Source organism: Synchiropus splendidus, chromosome 4 (genome assembly GCF_027744825.2).
Source record: "Synchiropus splendidus isolate RoL2022-P1 chromosome 4, RoL_Sspl_1.0, whole genome shotgun sequence".
NCBI classification, from domain to species: Eukaryota; Metazoa; Chordata; class Actinopteri; order Syngnathiformes; family Callionymidae; genus Synchiropus; species Synchiropus splendidus.
In genome coordinates this window covers 28,461,044-28,486,781 of record NC_071337.1, presented here as the reverse complement: position 1 = coordinate 28,486,781, position 25,738 = coordinate 28,461,044, and the positions used below count along the sequence as shown (strand labels likewise).

Genomic DNA, 25,738 nt, shown 5'->3' with positions numbered 1-25,738 from the left:
ACCGCAGCGTGTGCACAGGGTTTTAGCTGAGTCATGCTTGCTGAAGCCACGTTTGCAAATGAGTCCCACCTGGAGGTGATGGAAGCAGAAGCCAGTCCAGCCTGTGGCTGTTTCATACGCACAAGATCCGTTCCTCAATGTGAGCCAGAGATCATCTCCGTCACCACAGGCAGAGGTCTCTTGAATGAAGAAGTTAATGGTTTTGTCCCTCATGAAGTGTAGCAAGCGACAACTTAAACCTCATTTGTCCAATTGTGTTTCAGTGGGCCATTTTAATCACCGTTTTGTGGAAGTGGGAAGGACAGCCATTCATTTGTCTTCAGTACCAGTCACTAAGGAATCAATTAGTCATCTTTGATGAAACCCACAGCTGCACGCTTTTGGAAGTGACTCAAAACAACCAATGCAAGCAGCCTAAATGAGTTCTGTCTCCACTGTCTGGACTCACATGGTGAGTCAGTCCATCTGGCAGAGGCTTGGAGTAGAACCTCAGCTTGTTGAGAGGTGAGGGGCTGGTTCTCCGGGCAGGTTTGCCAGTTCACTGTGGACAACACCGGTTGGAGAGAAAAGTCTGGGCCTCTTTGCTTCCGCTGCTGCCCCGTGACCCGACCTCAGACAGGCTATATGGATGGATGTTCGTATCATGAGTGAGTAGAAAAGCCATGCAGGCATTAGGATGTTGAATTCTTGGTCTGACATGCTTCAATTGTGACCAACAATTCTGTTCGGATTCCTCCAAGTGCCACCTCCATTTCCTTCACTCATCAACCCTTAATATTCACCAGATTGTTTTCCAGGTTGTTACAAATCTATAAAGTGGACATCTCAAGACTGTAACTTCAATTGTGTTGTTGGTTTTCATCTATAAGCAAAGAAATGGCAATAAAATTCAACTGTTTTACGGCGTGTGTTTATGAGCTTCTTGATGATCAACTGAACAGCTGAGGACAATTAAAATCCCAGCATGGCTCTGGAGTCACACATTCATGTCCAGTGTAATGGTGCCGTCTCATTATAGAGCTGTTGTTTAAACAGTACTAGTTCATATAACACAGGATAGAATGCAGTTCTGAGTAAACTGCAACTACACCTAGATGTTTACTCACCATTAGGGCAACCGTGGCTGCTCTCTGAGGTCATCTGTCAGCGTCTTCATTTGACACAGACCTCTCCATAGCCTATCATTCTCTCCTCTGGTCCATTCTAGCTATGTTTTTTTTTTTTATGAATATGCATTCATACCTGAAGAAGAGCAATAGCTGATACACAATACTGTATAAGCTCTCCTTTGGAGTGCCTTGCCTCACAATAAACTGTCGAATATAGCCAACCTGGTGGCAGGGATGATCTAGGTGGAGAAGGAGCTGAGAGGTTTGTGAGAAGAATGGTTTCATCAAGGACTTTGATGAAAGTGTAAAACTGACTGTAATAAATGAATGCAATTTATAGATATATTGTATGCATTCATGAAGTTATCAAAATAGAAAAAATTACAAATGCAAAATTCAACTCAATATGCATCAATAACAAAACACCCGAAACTGTAATTCCAAAATGATTACCTCGTACTTAGTCTCTATTTTTTCCATTTCCCATCAACAGCATGTCCTTCATCTTCACCATCCCATCAATTGTTGTTTTCCTCTTCTCTCAACCCCAACATTCTTGGTCCCACACTGTCTCTCCTCTCCATGTGTCCAAAACAACTGGCCTCCCTAACCTTGTTTCCAAACTTCTCCATATGACTTCTCATTCTGAGCCTGTCCTTTCTGGTAACCCCGAAGGAAATGATCACTACTGTCCTATAAAACTGCCTGTTGACTTTTGCTGCAGCTCTGATTTGTCTTCACCTCTCTTCACCTCAGTCCATCATTCTGGACAGTTGATCTCAAATAGTTCGCCTCTCCTTCATCACTTCCTCCAACCCTGTAGTCCAAGTTCTAGCATAATAGACATTAAAACACGGTTAAATGAAGAAAAAAGAATATAGAAAAGGAATATGATACTGTCCATACATAAAAATATGGGAACAACCCAGTTTAAAATAGTATCCAGTGTTATTACTCAAAAAACTGTCATAAGTAAATGGCCTTCGGTTATGGGCTTCATATAAATAAAATTCTCTATAGATCACAACAAAGATCTAATAGTTTGGGTGTACTTGAAAAAAGCTTTTTTTCACTGCTTCTGGAGATCATCTCTGCTCCTTACACGTTTTCAAAAGACAAACAGGAGGGAAGTGGTAGGACCTACCAAGCTCTGATTCAATCTGGGTCAGTCTGATGACCCAACTGAATCCATTTTGCTGATGTTTGGGTGTTAGATTCCTCACAGCTGCCGGTGCGTCACGGAACTGCAGCTACAGAGCACCATTCACCCTGGTAGTCTGCACCAGACAAAGGTTCACAGTCAGTTGACCTTATTACCCACTCAGTGTTTGTTGTAAGCACAGAGGGAAATGATAGCTGCACCATTATAGAATCACTAAATATCAGAAGCAAAAACAGAAGTATTGTCCATTAGCACAAAGAGTGCAGCTGCGGCTTCTGCTGGTTGCCTGGTTGAGGTAGTCATCTTAAGGGATTCATGAAATGATGAACACGGTAAATGCCTGGTATCTCCGACTGTTTGGAGCAAAAACAAACCAGGTGACATTTGAGCATCAGAAGGGCATAGCCACCACATGCAATGGAACGACTGAGAACCAGGGCACATTTCGCTAATAATGCATCCAGCAAGTTGGCAAGTTTAGGACAACAAAGAAGTTCAGTTTTCCCTCTGCAGATGAGGTATCATATTTCATGACCGATCTATATTGCACATTTAAATAATTTAATTTATTCATGTTTTGTTCATTGTCAAACATGTATTCATTGTAATTTAATTTGTTTAAATGTGCGTTAGATTTGTGTTTTATGTATACCGTACAATATCTAATCTAAATTTAATTATCAATCGCATTGTCAGGTTGTTTATCATTTTGTTCTGAAAACGAGAATTTTCTGCCCCAAAGAACAAATATCAATGAAATCTAACAGAATGCAGTAGAAGAAGGATGAAGACGGATTGCGGATTAAGCCCGAATCATTTTGGAAAGTTTTGTTTGGTCTTCATATAGACATCCTTAGCAAGCAGTATAACCGTCATGATCGCTCCTTAGACTGGGGATAAAAAAACAAAACAAAACAAAAAAACATGCATTGTCCTCAAGATGCCCCAGATGCTTGCTGTTGTGAGGGAGTGTGCCATTTGCACGCCGGATGCTGGAATGTCACTCCAGGCAGTTGCCAGGTGTCTAGGTGTCCACAATTTGACCATTACTCATTCACAGCCATTTCTGCAGCTTACAGGTCTCAACATGTCGACCTTGTGTTACTACTTTGGCTCAAGACCGTCACACCTGCCCGATTGTTTGCGACCTGCCACGCGCACAGCTGAAGAAGAAACCGACCAGATACATATTTGTGTGAAAATTGGGGTTGATACCTGGTGGACAGAATTTTATGCAGGTAACATCGTGTTAATTGAGTCACAATTTCATCATCTTTATCTTTCCTATTAGAAACAAAAAAAACAACTGAGCCTGTTGCATTTGTTTGGTATATTTTATAAAGATCACCAAAGAATAAACTTGAAAAAAGCTTGTCTCAAACAAAGACAGACATTGGGAAAATATGATGAAAATAGACCAACAACAAGGGAATAATGGATAATAATGGTGGTTATATTCAAGACGCCTTTGAAATCTCTATTAATAGTGTGTGTGTGGGTTGTTCTGACCCTTACTTCATATGCAATATTTACCCTCTATTTACATTACCATTCATGCAAGAGGAGGACTCAAGACAGAAGTAATAAACAAATAATTGTCAAAAAAAAACATGAAGAATGATCTTAAATATTAGTCTTGCGAAACACGTGTTGTGACAAATTGTCATCTTTCACTTCTTTTAGCTTTTGCTGAAGCTCCTCTCCACAGCATCATTTGAAGGACCGCGCGTTTGTGGCGCATGCGCACTGTACGACTCTCTCTCCTCATGGCCATTATGGACTAACGGCATGTGTCATCGTTGGTCCTTGTCCTAAAGTGGGCAGTCCTGGTTCGGGTGGTTCCTCCGCCCCCCTCCACTGCTCCACGAAGTCTCCGCGGTACCTGCGCAGAGCATCCCACCGCCTCAGCAGGACAGTCGCACTGCAGCAGCCGGAGAGTGATAGTTCCCCGACACAGCTGCTGCCATGCTGCTCCGAACTACCAGGTAGGACGTGCTTTCACGCTGATGCCAAAGTCTCCTGACCATTCTTGTACTGCCCTGAGCCCATGTTGGCCTGAATGGGATTTATTCAAAGTGGCTCAAACGTGGCTTGAAATTATTTTGACACCGTCAGGACTCAACTTAACTGTAATTTGGATCAGGACGCACCTGAGATGAGGTCTGTGACGTCACGAAGTTGCCCTGCAGTTGTAAATGAGTTTTGGTCTAAATATATAGTGCTTAAGTTAACACTGACTTCATTTATCTGCCCAGGTGGGGGGTAACTCTTTCAGTATATTAAGTTGCTTCTATGCATTGTATCATATTTAATGGATGATACCCTGTGGTACCTATCAATTGTGGGTTGTTATTTCTTTAACTGGGTCACTGGCATCATAGGTTTATCATCAAGATTTATTTCTCTAGAAACCTTGGTGAGCTGTGATAAAGTGAAACCAAAGTCAGCTTTGCTTGGTTGTCTTCGGGTCCTCTTTTTAATGTATCTAAATAAAATTCAGAAGGAATATGAGCTATTTTACAAGCTTGTTGCTTCAGTTTTCTCTTGCACTGCGGGGGCTCTTCAGCTCAGGGAGACTCACCACCCCTGCCAATGATTTACAAGTAGATTCACATGAATTAAATTGTCAAAAAGTGTGCACCAGATGTTAAGATGTTTACTTTGGCAGATACCAATTGCTCTAAATCTAAAACAGTTGGAATTTATTCAAATTTGTTCTTCCTGAATTCAAAATCTAGTAAAGCTATTATGGGATTGAAATGACAGATTTTTATTCTTTAGGCTCCAAATTACATATTTGATTCACAAATGTCAAATTTATTGTAACCAAATCAAATTCTAGTGTTCTGTTTTCCCTCTGGGGCTGGACAGATTCACAGCTGAAGCTGACAGATAGGGATTTTGTTGGCGTGCTTCACCCTCAGAAAGAAACACTCACTGAGAATGGAACCCCTTGAGGTGATCTGGATGTCATCCACTGGTCCCCTCTATGCGGACGATATTCAGGGCTATCAGTCTGGGGGAAGACCATTTCATCGAAAAGGACTTAGAGATGTAGTGGCTGATGAAAGACATGAATCAACCACAGCCTATGGACTAGTGGTTAAATATGAATGAATGAAGAGCAGCTATTGGGCACAATGCTAAATGATGAAGTGATGATGATATAGCATTCACTTAAGACATGGTGTGTTCACTTTTATGGATCCGTTTCAGTACCTCAATGTCATGATTAGTGGATCAGTGCAGAGTGAATAGGCAGGCCATGCTTGCTCAGCAAACGTTTAGTCTTGACCACTGAGCATGACTTAACTTTTACAGCATCAGGCAGTCAGGTTGTTGCAGTTTAGAAACAGGAGCAAAAAGAAACACAAGAGTGAACCGGGCACCTCAGCGCTGTCAGAACAAGCTACAGAGTACCAGAGTAACCAAGTGTCATACTGGCTCAGCCTGTCAGGGCGACCACTCATGATGACGTCATAGAACCATGTTTTTATATCTTAATTACTTAAAATGTATTATGTATTTAAAATACAAGTCGAACGTTCAGAAGTTTGTACTCGGTTGGGCTTTTTGGGACACCAGTACTGTAATGCAGTCATTTAGCAAAATGAATTAGACTTATATAACTTTGGAATTCAAGGGCGATTTATTTGCGTTCCGGTTTAGCCAGAATGGAGAGAAATGGGTTCCTGAAGGATGGTGATGACAGATATAGTAGCATTTACAGCTTTAAAAAAAACGTAAGCAAAATCATAACGAAAATGAATGATTTATGTCAATAACGACTTTAAATATTGTTACACACTATACATGTACATCTTAGAACTTCAAAAGAAAATAGGTACAAAATAAAATTGTCCTGTCGTCCATCGCCGTTATTTCCGCTGCACCATTGGTAAAGAGTCACGTGACCAATGTATAACCTATCATGTAATCCACCGTAATCGATTAAGGACAGTATTGCAAGTAATATTGGATTGGAATTGGATTGGAAAAATATCACAATCTGGGTGGTAAATAAGAGGTGTGTACATGATTGTAGTTGTTCAAATTGTGGGTTTCACAGTGTCGCAGTAGACTGTCATTGACTTCACATGGTGTTGGTTGGGGGTCAATTCGATAAATATTTTTAGTTTAAGTTTAAAGAGAATCCGAACTTAAAGTGAAATTTAACGAAGTTGAACTTAGTGTTAATGAAAGTGTACTGTAGAAAACGTAATGCAATATTTGTGTATTTTTGATGGCTATGTTTGGAGTTGCACGGTTCATGACACTGAAACGGCAAGGTTTTGAAAGATAAGGCCGCAGCATGTGCAATTGGCTCATGCACCAGTGCTGGACAACTGAATTTATTTGTTTTACTCAACCTTTTTTGTCAAAAACAACTTCATGGCGGAATTTGCCACATGAATAAATTGAAATAAATGAAATACCATTTAATATCGGTATAGAGCATCAAGGCAAAACAGCATCTTTAAGCAAGTGAGTGGAAATGTTTTCTGCTCTTGGTTTGACAGCAGCTACACTGCACTGACCTTGAAGCCAAATCCTCCCACGCCTTTGTCCTTTTTCCTCCGTCAAATGTCTTTTTATTTCGCTGTCTATTAAGGCTAGATGACTTTGGCTGCTGGGAATTGCCTTTTGTGCTCTTCCCTGACCAGTTAAAGGCAGCGTGTGACATTGATCCTTGTTTCAGTGTTTTGCTTGACCTACAGCAGTTCAAGGCCATTTCTGGTCGTCATCTATCTAAATGTTCTAGATTGGCCATGAGCACATGCACTCATGAGTTTTCACTGTAGCAGTGTCTTTAGGAGCCATTCTTTGTGGTTTGAAACTTCCTTTTCCATCCTTTAAAGGAGGCGCAGACAAAAAAAGAGCGAGAAGAAGCAGGCAAGTGTGCCAGTGTGGCTCCGTCCTTTAATTTTCTCCATGGCCTTTTGTGCGGCAGTTGCAATGAAGTGAAAGCACAGTGTGCAGCTGTCCTCCTGGCCCACTGCTCGCTTTCTGTGAGCGCTGCCCTTGTCAGGCATACTAATGGTGATACCAGAGCAGCGAATCCATCCAGCTGGCAGGGAAACACACAACAATTATTCCACCATCAAAGACGGCCATTTAATTTGAGGCGAGTAATTGAGCTGTGTTTGTGCTGCCTCCTATTAAAGATGCAGAAAAGTCAACTTCATCAATGCTGGCTCGACGTGTGTCCCCCTCCAGTGGTGTGACACTTTCTTTATGGGCCGCAGTAGACCTCCCTATACTCGGACAGTGCTGCCAAAATGGATTAATACAGTAAAAATATTCACTGTCCAATCCCTTTAGCTTCATCCAGATGTGAGCAGATGTGACACACTCTCACACTAGTCCTGTGCGCTCAGCTGCGTCTCTGTCTAGAAGGCTTTTTCGACATTCTGTCCTTCAAAAGCTGAACGTTTAGTTTTGTTTGAAAACAAGTAGAAATGTGTTAACATGTTCTCCAAGAAAGGTTTCATTATTCGGTTAAAAACCGCATGCTCAACTCCAGCTGCATACACTGTGAAGGTCCTCACTATACTGTGTCAAAGGTCTCCGCACTGCCAAAGAACTATTGAAAATAAATAAGTGTTCCTTGATTATTAGGTTTGTTCTCCACCCTCTGGTCTGCTGTTTTGTGTGAGGTTAGTAGACATTTAAATAATGAGTGTACAGATTTTATTTTGCATACAATCGTCATTCCTCCTATCACCATTGGCCATAAGCTCTGCAGGGACCATAAGATTAAGAATGCGAACCGCAACACCACTTTACTTTAGGAGTTGCCCTCACCCTTAGTCTTGTGCTATGGCTGCTGTCTTTTGGTTAAAAAATTTACAATTGGATCTGGCATTTCAAAAGAAACTTCCTTGTTGCTTTCCCGAGTGGTTGTATGGACATGCTTCAAGAAAATCATGAGACAAGCTCAGGACGAACTACAGCACCTGGCTCAACTCAAGTCTCGGGTGCCAAACCTGGTCGGCCAAGTTATTCAAGTAGCCCACAAGAGCTGAAAAATTTAATGCATTAAAAACTACACCTTCAAAGTTAATAGTGACCCACAGAGATGCTTTCCACCGAACCAGATCGATTATTAAAAGAGTAAAATCAAATCAAATTCTGCATAGTCGTTTATCATCTGTTCTATCTCCTGCCAAAACAATTTCTACATTAAATACATTTTTTTCAACTCTTAACTGTGTTTTGGGGCTTTTAGAGCCCTGATGGGAATTATACTGTACGTACAGTATTTTAATGTTGGTTCATGTAAAAGGGTTTCTCAGAACACAGCTTTCCATGGGAACTCCTCATGACATTCTTCTTGAATGTGGCTCAACAAAAGGAACGCGGATTGATAATGCACTTACTTGTGGTTTTATAGAGTCTATAATTTAACTTGACCATCTGCCTGCTCATGGTCAGTGAGCCGCCAGCGGTGAGGACAGTCTCTGTGAGGTTTTATATAAAAGCTAAGGGTGAAGATCAGTCAATACAAAAGCTTGCACCTTTAATTTGAGTGACAAAAGCAGTACATGTATACACAAAGTATAAATACGGCTCAATAAAATAGGCAGAAAAAAGCACCAATCTGTAAGAACCCTCCTCTACCTTTTTTTCTTTCACTTGCCAGTTACAAAGCTTCATCACAGCCATTGAATGGTGTACAACCTGGTCTAGTATGTGTGCTGTTGTCAATGCTAAAATTTAAAAATCGGACCTTGGACGTTTTCAAACTCATTAGATAAACCCTGAAAACCATTTTTTGTGTTAAATAAAATTGAGTGGTTTTATCTCTTTGTGAGTTTGTGTAGTTAGCAAAGCTGATGACCTTCTGAGATGGCAGTGAACAGTAATTACAGTCCACTCTCCAAACAAACATTGACATTCTGACCATTGTTTTTAGCTAGTGCTTATTTTGTCTACAGGCAGTCTTGAGCAGTGGAGCAGAGCGGGAAACAAGAAAGTAATAAAAGCTGTTGATTATGATGTCTGTGGCTAGTTGTTGTGGGTTAACCTCCACATTGTGTTTCCTCTGTCGCACAACCCCTGTCACTGTGTAAAGCTGTTCCAGCAGCATGCTGCTAGAAACAAACAAGATTCATCAAATGATGATGAACCTACAGTCTGTTTGTGCTTATTTAACGTCTGGGCCACATGAAAATGCATAGTCACCAATTATATCCCCTTTTTCAAATCAGAATAATTTCACACAAAATGTACATACACAGCCTGGTACTCACTGAAAATAATGTAGTTCACTTGCCAGGCCTCTACATGACATATGTAGCTTGTTACATACAAACCACTGAAGAACAATTGTTGTAAAAAGTGTTTATATTTCCACTTAGCTTGATAGCTTTTGCAGAAATGCTGAGTATCGGTGAGAAAGACTGTGGCTACAGAGACACGACTGTAACATAAAGTTGCTGCACAAGGTAAATATCATGTAAAATAAGTGAAACAAACCTGCCACTAGAATAAGTGAAAAACAACATATTTAAGATTCCATTGTCTTAATATTAAATATCTTCATATTTATTTTGCAAATGGCAGGTAGATCATTTTGGCTTGAGTAATTCATAAGTAGGTCAGCCGAAAAACGTCATTCGGCATTCCTGCATTCCATAGTGGCCTTTATACTGGTACAGATCGGTATCAGCGTGTTCAGAAACAAAGTTGGTTTGAGCTTCCAAACAGTGGCATCGTCAATGGGCGTCTCGTATTCCATGGTTATGTCTGCAAAATATATTGCACACATTTGTCACATAGCGAATGCCTTCAAGGTAGTCATCTTCTGTAGCTTCTCGTAAGCAAAAGTGGTCGATCGTTGGATGAAAACAAATACTTTCAGTAAAACACTAACACACTCAGAATATTGGTGCAACTGGTCATTTGTCACCAGTATGTTCTCTTTCACCTGTGTAACATTTTATAGCCTCCTGCAAGTTAAGTCTGGCTCAAAAAGCAACTAATAAACAGATTTTTGAGTACTTGTAATCATATTGGATCCCCTCAGTATGTGTCACAAAACTATAATTTGAAATAATTACATTCAAAAACTTGCATAAGCCCATCGTAAACATAGACAGCGTAGACATGTTGTTGTCCACAAAAACGCCCACACTACTGTGATTGGTCAGGAGGAAAAAAAGCTGCTGTCAGCAACGCCTCCATTAAATTCCATATAAAAGCACACTTGGAAGTCAATATCCCTCCCAGCCAAAGCCCCACTTCCTTGTCATTCTAAATGACCTGACGTGCACCGTCCCGTCCGCATCTTGGTTGTTAAGCTCCAGCTTTAGTGGGCTGGAGAACAGGGGGAAAATAACATCAGCGGAGCACAAAGCAAACTTTGTACCATGAGTGTGGCAGGAGAACGCAGCATTAATGATTCCGTCTGTCTCCAAAATCAATAATGACCGCTTTTGTGTGTAATGTTGATTAAATGTCTAAGACTTGTCTCTCACGCTCTCGCTTCCACGTCCTCCTGCGATGACAGACACCTCGCTGTAGGGTAAATCAGAGATCACTTTCACCTGTGGTACGTAGGTGAAGTGTATGCGGGTCCTGAGCTGTGCTGGGGCCACGAGATAGACACAGCTTGACTCTTGTTACCTCTCATTCGGCGAGATTTCAGACGGTGGAGAACTTTATTAATCAATATCTTCAAAATGGAGCATCATTATGATGAGGACCTCACTGCATCATGGAGAGGGGGACTTCGACATTTGAAACATATGAGCGAGTCAGTCCAAGTTGGATTTGGACATTAGTTGCTCTTTAAACCTGTATGAATGCGGACTAGTTGGATAGGAAACACCCAGCTTCTGAGAATCCAGAATTAAAAACTGTGCCGGTGTGACTACTTGTTTTCAGTCATGTCTGACATACAAGCGCTGTCAGTGCTGTGTTGATGGAACGGTTCCATCTTTGTTAAGATGCCTGAGAGGTTGTGTGAGGCCACAGCGAGCATCCTGCCTCTAGCTTGGTACTGTGCCATCCCTGCTGGGTTAATGAGAAGGCCAGACTGGTGACGAAAGGCTGGCAGGATCCAGCTCTGGCTGAGACAGGGTGTCATTAACGCAATGAGGTGATGAATAGCTTGCGGTCAGTAGTTTGTGCTCCCGGTTTTCCTTTTTAAATAAAAAAAATCTTTTGACTTGAGGGATTCTCTGCTTACAAATAGTCTAGGGATGAAGCTTCTAGATTTTTCAGGAGACTGATAAGCTCAAGCTAATAGTGTTGGTGCTCCGCTGATACAAAAACCTCTATAGAGTCCAAACCAGTGGGGCATGAGAGTTAACTACCATCCGAATGATCCTGTGCAGTTTTTGTGGGGGTTAAACAAAAAATAAACATCAATTAAAGTGGTGGGCCTAGAGAGGCTATAATTTGTGGTGTATCCTAATAACACAACCACTGCAACTTTATTTTGCTACTTAGTCTGGAAAACAGTGCTGCAGTTGTTTATTGAGCCAAAGCAAAAATATTCAAGTGAACCATCAAATGTTATTTTATACTTCGAACATTAACCAACCTTGGAGGAGAAATCCACACAGCTAAATAATCGGCTGAATTTACTTGGAGCTAAGAGCGGTTTTTGAAAGAGGATATGGGGTTCAGTCGCCTTAATGTCTCATATAGTAGTGCGCAAAACTCACTTTTTGAGGTTTGTGCATTGTTTTTGTTTCTGTGTGGTGTCTCAGAAGACAAATGAAACTGTTCATGCTCTTAGGGAAGTACAGGCTTCTGAAAGCACATTGCCAAGAAGTGAGTTGCTCAAATGTTGTGTTGTAGCGTGCTGTTTCTGAGTGAGTTGCTTGTCGATATTGAAACCCAGTGAAAACAGTGATTCAAGATTTCGATTGTTTCCATTTTCATCAAGGATATGGTGCTGTCTATATTACAGCTGGGTCAGTTTATATGTGTGCTTTTAATTATGTCCATTTTCGTTTACTCTCAGTTCGTATTTTTAGATCCTCTCTGCTGTTAATTTAATATGACTATTTCATTGTAGATGCCCATGAAATGTGCATGATTTGAGACCGGGTCATAGGGCCTCTGTTTCATCTCTGAAAATTGAAGCTAGCAAGCTTTTTTGGTTTTGGAATCTGTGGAAGATATCATCTGATGTCTGAGCTAGCAGGGAGTGGTTCAAACAGTGGGGGGCCGTCAGGGCCAGCAAGGCCTTCTCTGCTGGCCCAACATAACCAGAAATCATCAGCATTTTTATGACAAAAGTGAATTTCATCTTTCATGTATTTTCTCAAAATGTATTATATGTAGTATATACAATAATCATATTAATGTCGCAGTATATCCCAGTGTTGTTTTTCTAGGTTAGAGTTTTTATCCAATCAGAATTCAGCTGGCTTGTGTCACATCATGTCCAAGGCCTTCAGCAGCAACAGTGCAGGCGCAGGTGCCCTCAGAGGAACGGACACATACAGTTGATGGATAGTAGTGATAGCCAATCAGATCACCAGTTGGGGACAGCAAGGCCTTCTAGCTGGCCTCACGTTGAACGTGACTTGTACGCGTCCTGTGATTGGATACTCATACATCTTTCTGGATTAACCGCGACTCTAACTAAACTAGCTTCAGAGCAATCAAACCACAGATGTTTGGTGACATTCCAGTGCGTATCGTGCTGTTCTCCGCCCCTGCATTTCCCGCGGCATTTACACCGGCAAGATAACCAGGCGGAGAAAGGTCACCACTTCCAATCGAGCGACTACCACAGGCTTAGCGCTTAACGTTTAACATGTTAATGATGGGGTGTGATTCTACTCTTGTGCCACTGTCGGCAAACTGTGACTGTCTCGTTGAGGTCTTTCTGATACGAAACCGAGACCCACGACAGGGCTTCCATGAGAGCCGCCACGCCACCAGAAAACTCTGTTCATAATGATGAAATCTCACGTGATCAAACGTATTAAAACCAAGTGGAAACATCAAAGATGTGATCTTGAAGCGTGTTATTCCCCAAAAAATCCTGCAAGAAACATCATATAACGACTGAAGTCCGTTGCTGGCGGAACTTAAGTCGCGGATTCCGGCCGGACATATGAGCAGACGGACCACTGCTGTTCGGAGACAGGTTTACTGCTCTTGATAAAAAAAAAACAAAAACGTAAAAATAGTGTTTTTTCTGTCCTCAATTCAGTGACTGACAAAACATTCCCCTCTGTTTCTCTATCACTTCTTGAATGGCTGCGTTCCATTTACTTTTTTTTTCAATATGGGGGTGGGGTGACTTGACTGAAGGCCTAGGTGTAAATTGCACGGCCTGCCGCTGGGTTCAAAGGTAAAGATATGGAAAGCTGATGTGAAAAAACATAGTAAAACAGCTTCTCCAAGTAACCTTGAGGCTGTGGTGTCCTCGGCTAACAGGGTGGATGATGTCATCAATGTCACTTTATGGTCGTACACCCGGGATATTACACCTGGACCAGATCCCCAGAGGACACGCTAAGTAGCTGGAATGGTTCGACCTATAGAAGGTTAAACAATGTGAAATCCTCATAGACCGTGTGTGTGTGGTTACGTGGTCCTCAATGCACAGGACAAGGCTCCAGTGACACAAACGCATTTGAGTACCACACCAGGGGAAATGGCACACAATATTGTTTTTACCATTAAAATAACTCCATTTGAACTGTTGGAGTGTTTTAACCCTGTAAGACAAGTTCAGACAGACGCTTCATATCAACTCATGCGACAGAAATCATTTGTCAACAATCATTTCTCTCACCAGTGTTTTTTGCTTTGCTCTTTGATCAGCAGACATGCTCAGATCCTTCTGCTTTGCACCTTCTATCAAATGTCTGTGGCCTTCCCGACGGGAGCTCCGCCCCCATATGGCAAGTCAATACATTTTCACGTCTGCTTTTAATGTTGAGAAGCAGAAAAGCAGGATCTGATTTCTGTTCTGATGTTCCTCCAGACGACCCGCGTTCCCTGCAGGTGTCCATCCCTCGCGCAGGGCCAGTGTCTGGCTCCCTGGGCGGCTCTGTCACCATCCCCTGCTTCATGACCTTGTCACCCTTCCCTGCTCCTACCTCCCACATCAGTGTTCTGCCACGGGTCAAGTGGTCTGTGGTGTCAGGTGGAGTTGAGACGCAGATATTGGTGGCGCGGGGAGAGAGGGTGAAAGTTAATGAGGCATACCGAGATCGCGCTGCTTTGCTCAACTACTCCTCTGTCTCTAATGACCTGTCACTGGTGCTGGGAGATTTGCGATCGAGCGACTCTGGCCACTATCGCTGTGAGGTGCAGCAGGGCCTGGAGGATGCCAGCGACCTCGCCCAACTCATGGTGAAAGGTAACAAACCCTGGTTAGGAATTTCAGTTCACGAATGTGCGATGTAAACAGCAGTGCGAAGCTCAATTTCGGCCATTTAATACATTTCTGAGTGGCTTCATCCTCCATGCTGTGACCCTTCACCAGGTCCAAAGCTAACACCAAAACGGTGCTTTCCACCTCGGTCGGCACACGATGGGAAGTGAAGCACCTCACAGTACATGGTACTTACTTAGTTAACGTCAAGATGCTTGTGCTCGTCCAGGTGTTGTCTTCCACTACAGAGATTCTTCTGGCCGCTACGCATTTACGTTCCCACAGGCGCAAGCTGCGTGCGGAGCCATTGGGGCACGCATTGCAACCCCTGACCAGCTTCTGGCAGCTTATCACGATGGCTACGAACAGTGTGATGCCGGCTGGCTGTCGGACCAGACTGTCAGGTAGAGTAATAAGGACAGTAATTGCATGTAAATACAGATGGCAGATGTTTCTTTTAACAGAATTGCATTGTGGTATGAGTCGACCCTCGATAAGTTACAGGTTCAATTTACTGCTCTAATGCTCATTGCTGTTTGTGCAAAGATTATTTTGTCAGAGTATTTCAAAGCATGCAAAATGTTTACTTGATAAAAGTAGCATCAGAACTTTATATCACCTTACTGAGGCCACCTCACGAAGGATGAAGAACAAGTGAATGAAGAGCACCACAGAGAACCTGCGGCTCTCCAGTCTGGCGCAGAGATTTTGTTTTATATGCTACATTTTATGACTTGTTTTTTAAAAATTCAAATGCTTTTATTCATTTTACACAAACAAATAGTACAAATAGTCACACAAAGCAACAAAATGAGTACAAGAAATGACAGGATGACAGGAGATCAAGTGATTTTAAGGACTGTAGGAATTAAGTGAAAGTTCTTCTGACATTTTTCTTTCAATTCATTTTTTTTAACACTAGAAAACTGATCTTTTCCATACTCACCATACGCACCATACCACCTTGATTTAGAACACACGCAAAAAACTTAAAGACAACACGTGTAAACAAAGTGTGGAATGTGAGAGAATTAAAAAAAACATTGAAAGCTACAAATGGTTAAATCATAGTGAGAATAACACCACTAAAATTGAAGTCAGTGTTAAGATTAGGTGACTGGATACACACCAGAGAATAAAAGTCATATTTAAAAATGGACAGAGATGGTGCCCAGTTACTCAAATGAAACATAGCCGCTGAGATGAGGTTGGCAGGGCAAATGTTGCATTTTTATGCAACATTTTTCTGTCAATTCATCTGAGCTAATGGACTTCCATATCTTGTGTCTGTTATTTAACTAAAAGAAAAAAATGATACTTCACGGACAAGAAGGGCAAACTGTGATCTGCTGAATGATTATGCTAGATAGTTCATAGATGTACGACTCGACCTGAAAATCTTTTCAACGTCCTGGTCATCATGGTCTTCTTTCAGGTATCCAATCCAAGTCCCCCGACAAGGCTGCTTCGGTGACATGTACGGCCTACCAGGCGTGAGAAACTACGGCACAATGAGCGCTGATGATCACTTTGATGTCTACTGCTATGTTGAGCAAATTCATGGTAACAACAAGTCCTATCTGCCATCAAAGCACACTTGACAAGACAATCACTCCTGCATTCTCTCTGACAGGGCAGGTTTTCGTGGACACTGTCCCACTGCAGCTGACGTTCCATGAAGCCCAGTCATACTGCCGGGCTCACGGAGCAGAGCTGGCCACAACTGCACAATTGTACTCTGCCTGGAGCCATGGCCTGGACCACTGCGGCCCAGGCTGGTTGTCAGATGGAAGTGTGCGCTATCCCATCGTCACGCCACGGGAACGATGCGGCGGTCCCCAAGCAGGTGTCAAAACCGTGTATCGCTTCAAAAACCAAACGGGTTTCCCAGAGCCGACCAGCTTGTTCGAAGTCTATTGTTTCATGAGTGAGTTAGAAACACGCATTTTATTGTTACACTCCTTGTCATTTCATTGAACATCTAAATCTTTTTCACAGGTGGAAACCATCCCACAGATTCTACCATGGACTTTGTGGCCACAGAGCCTGACGATAGTGAGCCAAATGTTATTCTTCTTATGGGAAAAGATCAGGAATTACACCTGCACCAAAACACAGAGAAGGTGGAGAGAGAGGCTCAAAGCTGGTTGGAATCATTCCCCTTCTTCTCGGGCAGCTCCAGAGACAAAAGTGTTGTTGATACCCCTCAACCATTGCTACCAGAGGCAACCGATTCACCTGTAAGCACTACGTCTTCATTGGACCTCAAGGAGCCTGAAACCACGTCAGCCATGGTGAACACAAGTCCCAGCTCTGACCTCTCTGCCACCGAAAGCACAAACACTTCATCGGCTGTCACATTTTCCAACGCAACTAATTCAAATAAGAGCCTTGATTCTGAGTTTGACTTTTCTGAAAACTTAACTGTGACATACAACCACACTTTTACTGGTCCAGATGAGAGCGCACAACCAACTGACAGATCAGAACAAAGTCACTCTGGAGCTGTCAGTATCAGTACACCAGAGATCCATGTCACCAGTTCTCCAGAGGAAAGTATTCATCATTTCTCTACCATAAGTCTGGAGTCAGGAAAAGCACACACAGATGATCCCATGGAGATTTTTCCCTCGATTCACTCGTCCAATGAGGAGCGGCTTGTCCAAACCACAGAGTCTGCTTCTGTGTTCACCTCGGTGTGGACGCTGGATGGATCTGGAGACGTTTCTCAAGGTACTTACATCATGGGTCACAGTTGACCCAGTTGCTTCAGGGCTGTTTTTTTAACTTCAGACATTGATGTATAAAGTCAAAATAAGATGCATCTTTCTGTATTTCAATTGGATTTGGTCTGTTGAGTGTGTAACAGTGTTTGTGGGGGCTGAGACAAAACACCTTGTTTTGTACATGTTTATTAATATATTAGTGAAGTTGGAGCTAGGATTTTTGTCAGAATATTGTTTGCTGACAATAATCTTTTATGCTCTTTTCCAGAGAGCGACCTTGATGTCAGAGAAGAAAGTTTTGTTCCAACATCAGAGACCCCGAGAGCGTCAACATACCAGACTGCCTCATACCCGTTAGGCGAGCAGTCTTCTGACGCTCAGACGCCCTCACCAGGTTTAACCACTTTGCCTGGATCTCCCTCAAATATGTTCACAGACATATCTTCAGCCGAGGCTGATTCTAAACATGAAGGCAGCGGCGGTTTAGATCGTGAAGATACAGATGATGGACTCCAGACAACAACTGAGGATCAGTTACTTGAACTTGCTGCCACGAAGATTCCGAAAAAGACGGGACATTTTCCAACGACGACTGATGGCAGCATAGAACGTCGTCAGACATCAGGGTACAGAGTTTATTTTGACACGACTGCTCATGAGGAGGCCAGTGGAGTGGAACCTGATGCTATTACTGGTACAAGTGAACACCATGTCACACCTGCCACTGCTCTTGATGAGCGCATTGGAGTTTCCATGACGACAGAGGAGGAAGTACATGTTGACCTCACATCTGAAGAGGATTTTTCACCAACTCAGAGTTTGGCAGAAGAAGTGAAAATCGCTCCCATATTTGAAAGGAAGGTCAACATGGTGGCGCGAGAAGATGACAGTTACACGTCTGTCCCCGCTTTCAATGCAGCACCTACCGCAACCCTGAAGCCGGATGCTGAGTTTGTTTCCATTCTGAGGGAAGATGTCACTTGGGAAAATTTCAAACCAACTCCTGCTGTTCCTGCACAAGCTATTCCAAACCAAACCATTGATGAAGAGGCTTCTGTATTTGAAGAGGATGATGTCGTTGTCTCAAATGTTACAGGTGACGTTACCGCGGCTAGTGGATTAACTAATCCAACTTCAGAGGACATGTCTTTTGACCTGAATGGAGAAGGAGTCTCAACCTCTGTAGGAGTCACAGTGACCTCAATCACAGACATAATCCCCAAACAGCAGACCATTGCCTCAATCCTGGATCAAGAAGACAAGGTTGTTCCAACCCCTGAGGAAGTAGGTCATGACACAAACGCCCCACACCCTGAAGAAGGAGAAGCAGTTGCCAAAGTAGATACACCAGAAGAGACAGTTGCCCCAGTTACTGAACAAGAAGATCTAGTTGACCCAGAACCTGAAGAAGGAGGTCCGACTGAGCCTGTCCCAGATCGTAAACATACATCTGTCCATGGACCCACACAAGGAAATATATTTGATCCAGAACCTGGAGAAGAAGACACAGATAGCCCTGTCACTCAACTATATGCTTCTAACGCTAATGCTAGTCGAGAAGGTAGAACGCATGCTAACCCTGAACCCGTAGATATGTTGAACCCTGAACCTACTGTCGTTCCATCATCTGGATATGAGGGCGCAATGGTGACAGGAGCTGAAGAAGACCTCATTGACCAACAACATACAGAAAGGGATTCTATTGTCGTAAGTACACCGGCACCAGGGCTTGGCACTACTGACCAAAACCCTGGACCAGACGGCACGGCTGCCACAGCGACTGAACACGGGGGTGCAGATGAATCAAAGTATGAACAAGAACTGACTATGGCACCAATGACCGACCAACAAAACACATTTGACTTAAACGCTGAAGGTTCTGCAAACACTGCAAACCCCATTCACGAAGGCATAGTTCACCCAGGTCCAGAGGCCCCTGATCATGATGCAACTGAGGTTACAGTCTCTGAAACAGAAAAGACAACAGACCCAAACTCTGGACAAGAACATCCTACTGAATCAGATTCCCAAAAAGTGGATGTTATTGGCCCTGAACACAAAGATGAAGATGAAAACCCAGAGAACAGAGACTATGAACAAGGGGTCATGATTCACCAAAACCCTGAACAAGAGGATGTAGCTTCCGGCAACACCACGTCTGCTGTGAACCCTGAAGATGGAAAAATGGAAAAAAAATACGAGGTTTCTGAAAATCCTGAACAAGAACCAGAAGGATTCCCAATATCTGAACAAGAAACAAACCGAGATCTAGTCAATAGAATGGCTGAAGAAGATCTCGCTCCAGTGACTGAAGAAGAAGACGCACTTGAGCACCAAGAAAATACTGAACAAGAAGACTTCATTAACCGCATCCATGAAGAAGTAGTAACAGCCGGGGTTCTTGAACACGAAGATGGCAGTAACCCTTACGATGAAAGGATAGAAGCGTCTGTTCTTTTTCCAAAGGAAGAAGTTTCCCCAGCTCCTAAAGAGGTGGACCGATCTGAAGAGACCCTCACTCAGATATTTCTAAATGAACATGAAGATTCCTCAAATAACTTTAAGGATAAAGATCCCATCTCGTCTGGAAACAGCCCAAGGAGTTCCCCAAACCCTGAAGGGAATGTCTTTACAAGTCCACTGGCGACTTCTGAGTCTCCTAAAGAGTCAGATCTAATCTCCCAAACATCAGCTCCTGAGTCCTCCACCGCACAGTGGTCTAAAAACATCTGGAGTCCGACAACACTGGCTCCCCCTCAGACAGAAGAGTCAGAGAAGACAACTGCATTTCTTCCCCTGGTGGATGTAGACTTGAGCGCCACCCATGCCTCGTCCCTGCTTATCTCAGCCAGAGAGAGGGCAGCTGTAGGTGAAGCAGGGAGAACCTCAGGTAATGTCCAAGTCATTCTCATCAGCCTCTTGGTGCTCCTCAGCAAAGCAATCTAAAATCCCCGTCCTTTTAGTGTCTCCCACCGCTCTGCTCCACTCACACCGAATGATCGGCTGCCCCATCTACCCCACCTACCCACCTCCTCCTCCATATCTCTGACTCCTCTTCCCTCTCCTCACATCTTTTCTTTGTGATCTTATATTCCTGAAAAACCCACTTCCTGGACTGCTCTTCTTACAATGTGCAGTCCATTCTTGTGCATGATTGTTTCCTTCACTCAAAGTTTGACCTTTTAATAGACTGTTAGTGACGGGTTCAGACACCTCCTGCACACCACTATGTGTCCCTTTAAACAGTTGTCTTGCTCTGCACGGTCTAAGTGATACTTGTAATGAATGTAGCAGCACCCACCAATGCAATCTGATGTTTTAATGTTTATTGCTGGGGCGGTCCAGTCAGAAGACATTAGAATGTTGCACCGTCACAAAGTGCACCAGTTGACAGTGTTTATTTGTTGTGATGAAACTGATGTTTCCATATTGTGTGTTATCATTTAAAATGTTTTTTTTTTAATCTTGCTCTCAACTAGTGGATATTCCATTCATGTTTGTTCCTTGCTGTTTTCAAATGAATGTGTTAATGCTCGGCTTTTTTCATGAACAGAGGATGCTAGATCTGCTACTAATAAATTTCATCAAAGTAACTTTGCTCTGTTAGAATGTATTTCTTCATATACAGATCAAGTTTAACGTGGTACAAATGTAGGCTCACCTTTTCAGACACTAGACAAAAGCTGAAGAGAGAGGAAAATGTTTAGCTGGAATCCGGTTTAGTGTCATTGGTCTTTAAAATGTCATGGAGTTGCAGGCTAGAGAAACCAAACATAAAAATAATACGATAGGTTTACAACCACATCTTGCCATGTGTAGCTGGGACAGACTCAACTGTTCTGTTATTGTAGTGAATGAAAGTGAAGCCAGCCGTGAATAGAAAGGAGCCCACTTAGCTAGGTAGATTTGCTGACCTTGACAGTCTTCTGATCTTTCAGCCTAAATGACTATTATGTCTGGCAACAAAAGAGAACTAACTTGGAAGATGTAAGACTTTTGAAAAACCATGTTGACAGTTGGCTCAAACCATGTGACATGTTTGTCACTGAGAGGGACTCAGTATTTGGGTTCAAAAAGCTCAAAGGAACTCCGTCCCGGTTGTTTATGTCTGTCCAGTCGGGACTCTGCTCTTGGCGTCATGATTTCCATTAGATGTCAGTGTAAAACAGTCATTACCTTCCACTTGAGCTGAGAACATGTTGTATGCGAGTGTAATGACAGACAGCACACCAGTCCTATTTATGTAGCGTCAGGAGGAACAAATACTTTAAATTGAGCTGTAATTGCTTGATTTGACTTTGGACACAAACGTTAAAGACTTATTTGGATTTTTTTGTGTTGGAATTGCAGGTAGCATTTGTGTAGTCGTGGAGTTTAGTCTCCAATATACTTAGGTGGAGATGATTCACGGGCTGTTGAACTTTTTACCCAGCCCTCGGATGGAGGGCGGATGGATAGTGGATTTTTATTTTTGATTACAGTTGTACTTATTGAACTTGTTTCTCTGGAATCATAATGAAAAAAAATAGATGCAATCCCAAGAGTCATTTGCTATACGTTGAGTCCGCGAAAGTCGCCACAACGCAACGACTTATCCACCTTCCGTGACACGCACTTTTGCCCTGTTGTGTTCGCGTTTCCCACAGTAGATGGCGCAGTCCGGCCAAGTTGAGGTTTATTCAGGTGTACCGCACCGTAAACCCTCGCTTTTGCCGACACTTATGAACGTATTAAACTGTGCATCGCATAGTCCATTGAAGCTGAGGCGTCTCACAGAGCTACTTTTAGAACGAGGCTAATTTTCCTACACAAACTAAGCCCGCGTGTCAGGGCGCTGGACGGACTGAAAGTTGTCTTCTGCTGACATCTAGTGGAGACCCGTGGGACTTCCACAAGCGCTGAATAACCCAATATTGTGTTTATTCCAGATGTCTGTCTTGATAACCCGTGTCTGAACGGAGGAACCTGCACCGACCAAGGGGGCCACACCCAGTGTCTGTGTCTGCCCACGTATGGAGGAGACTTCTGCAACGTGGGTAGGTGTCCTCTGTTTTCAGACTTGTGGAATGACGGTCGTGCACTGACATCTTGCCTTGGGGCGGTCAGACCTGGAGAGGTGCGAGCTGGGCTGGGACAAGTTCCACGGATTCTGCTACCGACACTACAGTCAGCGCCTGAGCTGGGAGGTGGCCGAGAAGCACTGCCGCCTGCAGGGGGCGCATCTAGTGTCCATCCTCACCCCTGAAGAGCAGAGCTTCATCAACTGTGAGTCGAGCGCTGCGGTTGACACAGTTTGACGTGCTGACGAAATGGCTGTGTCATCAACAGCCAACTACAAAGAGTATCAGTGGACGGGCCTGAACGACAAAACCATCGAGCATGACTTCCGCTGGTCGGACGGGAGCCCACTGGTGGGTGTGCTGCACATGATCAATTGAGAAACTGTTTATTCGATCTGAGAATCAAGCTCAGAAGTAGAATATATATATATATATATATATATATATATATATATATATATATATATATAAGTACAGTGGCACCTCGGTTCTCGACCACAATCCGTTCCAGACGGCTGTTCGAGAAGCAATTTGTTTGAAATCTGAATCGATTTTTCCCATTACAATGAATGGAAAAAGCAATAATGCGTTCCAAGCCTTAAAATAGGCTTCTGTAGGAGTGAATGTAGAGTGTCTGCTGCAGGTGCGCTGTTCGTCTATGTGTGTGGCCGCTGCATGTGGGAGGGGTTGCCGAGTGAGTGACGTCTCTCCAGAAGTGAAGAGGTGTCCGGTGCGTGTCCAGCTCTGAATGTGCGCTTCTGTGCAGTTTGGCTGTGACAAAGTCATAAACCAAGTAACGCTCTGTCCCAGACTCGCCTCATCCCTGTCCCAGCTCCAGCCCACAACAGGACATCAAACCCTGGAGTGAGCGCTCCAGCACCTCCTCTGTGACACTCTACCACGGTCCAGTGCGGAGACAGGAAAGATTTTACACCTCAATATGAAGAAAAAACAGTCAGTAAATGTAGCTAACGGGACACGTCTGCATACAGAGGCTGCGTTATACACAATAACAAAGCATGTCATGGGTCAGCTGATCGGTCCGCGCACATTATGTTTTTTCCAGCTTTTTTCGGGAGCGTTCGAGTTCTGGATTTTCACTCGAAATCAGAAGCAAAAAATCTTGAAATTTTTGTTGAGGTATGTAAGTAGATGTTTTTGTTTGTCTCTCTCTCAGTTGTATGAGAACTGGTACAGAGGCCAACCAGACAGCTACTTCCTGTCTGGGGAGGACTGTGTGGTGATGGTGTGGCACGACGACGGACGATGGAGCGACGTTCCCTGCAACTATCACCTGGCCTACACCTGCAAGAAGGGCACATGTGAGTCACTGCAGTCGCGTCGAGCGGTTTGGGAGGAATGACGAGTCACAGTGTGATGTCCTCGGCAGCCTCGTGTGGCCCTCCACCCAAGGTCCGGAACGCCTTCATCTTTGGTAAGGTCAGGCAGAGGTATGAGACAAATGCTGTGGTCAGGTATCACTGCGCTCAGGGCTTCCTGCAGAGACTGAAGCCTGTCATCAGGTGTCTGTCAGAGGGACGCTGGGAGAGACCACAAGTCGTCTGCCTTCCAGGTGAGACTGAAACGCTGGCCCTTATTTCAGGACCATGCCCTATGTCTGACTGACTTTTTTAAACAAATCTATGAAATCACAAAGCTGCATGATATGACCTTGACTCTCACTCCCTTCTAGAGGCGGGAGGCCCGATACACGACCCTGAGGTGACGACTGACGTCTATCTGGCTGCAAACGACGACCAATATGAAGCAACAGAAGAGACGCTGCAGTACTGGGACATCAAGTTTTGAAGTGTGGTGACACCCCCAGCTCAGATATGTAAACACTGAAGCACCTTCTCGCGCCACCACACAAAGTTGATTTGGTTCTCTTGAATTTATTCCCCCCGAGATGTTTGTTAGAAGTTCACCGTTCAGAACATGGTGCTAAAGTCGTCAATACTGTTTCAACAGATGTTTTTCTACAAGTGTCCCATTGTTCTCACGTCTTGTCTCCCGCATTGCTCTGCAGACACCGTTTTGTTCGTCAGCTTTATGTTGTAATAAAGTTTTGTAGAACAGAGCAAAGAATAAAATATCTCTCAAATAGTAGTTTTGTCAATTCTTTCAGTCATAGTGAATGAATACCTTCTGTATTTTCGTTTCTTCCACCAGAGGGCGCCATTTGTCAATTTTGTTTCAACAAGCTTAAGCTCAAGCTTAAAACAGGAAACGAGAGTCGAACAATGATTATGTTGCGCTGACCTTTTGTTTTATATTATGTCCCAGCCACTGTTCTTTTACAGGTAAAATATTGCTGTTCAGTGACCTTTATTTTGAGAGAAACAGAAGCACATTTAGACCAGCTCAGTAAATCATCGAGAGCCATCTCCCGTTGTATCATCTGTGGTTTGTCTTTTGCTACAGAAGTAGTGTGAGCGAGGCATCACTGACCACTGCTTCATGTTAGGGCCACTACAGGGCGACAGTATGACTCTCAGACTGGACGGTCCACAGTAGCGTCTCACCAACCTCAGCAGGATTGCGGCAGGTCCGTGTTAGCACCCTGACAGGCGTCGTCACATGAGAGAGTATTGTGGCCTGTGACCACAGAGGTCACGACCCCGAGTCAACCCGGGGAGGTCTCTAAAGACTCCTTGTGGAGTTCCTCTTCCCATCAAAGCACGTGTGAGTCACTAATTGACGACCCGCCTCCCAACACAAGTGCCTGAGACCCGAAATGGACTGGTGGTGTGAAGAGCCGAGGTGAGACTGGGAGGAAGTGGTTTGTCATTAATGAGGCTCCTTTGTTGGAGCTCCACTCTGCATTTCTTTTTTGAGATTTGAAATAATAATCATAATAATATCCCGGATCCTCATACAGTGCCATGTTGTTGACGTAGAAGTCAAGTCTGCGCTTGACGTAGAAGTTACTCTGACATTCTGCCTTCAATAACAAACATCTGATGAAATCACAGTTTTGTGATGGCATAGATCATTTTATGTGATTGAATAAGTGTTTCATACACATATTTAATCGACATTAATTGTGTCACATAATACATTTACTGTTCTGAATTTAATACACAATCAATGTACCGTATAGAAGTGAAGTTGAACTGCTTAAAAAAATGCAAGATATTAGGAACGAAAATCAACCTGTTTAGGAACATTCTGATGTTGGATGAATGTTAGAATCGTTGAACATCACCGTGACGTTGCTTGGAACTCAAATATGTTAAGGCTGCATAGTGGTCCATTTGCTCAACAAGAATAAAATGCCATTACTTTTAAAAACCATTAATGACTGGCAAATGTGCTGCTATAGACAC

The 25,738-nt window shown here is 43.3% G+C and overlaps 1 protein-coding gene across 4 annotated transcripts; it reads left to right on the top strand.

The window, feature by feature from the left end:
• Positions 1-4,047: 4,047 nt before the first annotated feature.
• Positions 4,048-24,496, top strand: LOC128758144 (versican core protein-like). Of its 4 annotated transcripts, none has more exons than XM_053864006.1 (14): positions 4,048-4,256; positions 14,071-14,147; positions 14,231-14,608; positions 14,853-15,027; positions 16,059-16,186; positions 16,257-16,550; positions 16,622-17,356; positions 17,618-20,239; positions 22,278-22,385; positions 22,456-22,614; positions 22,678-22,760; positions 23,587-23,731; positions 23,800-23,982; positions 24,103-24,496. In XM_053864006.1, exons 1-14 carry the CDS (start codon positions 4,237-4,239, stop codon positions 24,216-24,218), a joined length of 5,223 nt encoding a protein of 1,740 aa, XP_053719981.1. In that variant the 5' UTR covers positions 4,048-4,236; the 3' UTR covers positions 24,219-24,496. The 4 variants fall into 4 exon arrangements, with proteins under 4 accessions (XP_053719981.1, XP_053719980.1, XP_053719979.1 ...); XM_053864005.1 differs by having other exon boundaries at positions 14,228-14,608; XM_053864004.1 differs by having other exon boundaries at positions 14,068-14,147.
• Positions 24,497-25,738: the final 1,242 nt, after the last annotated feature.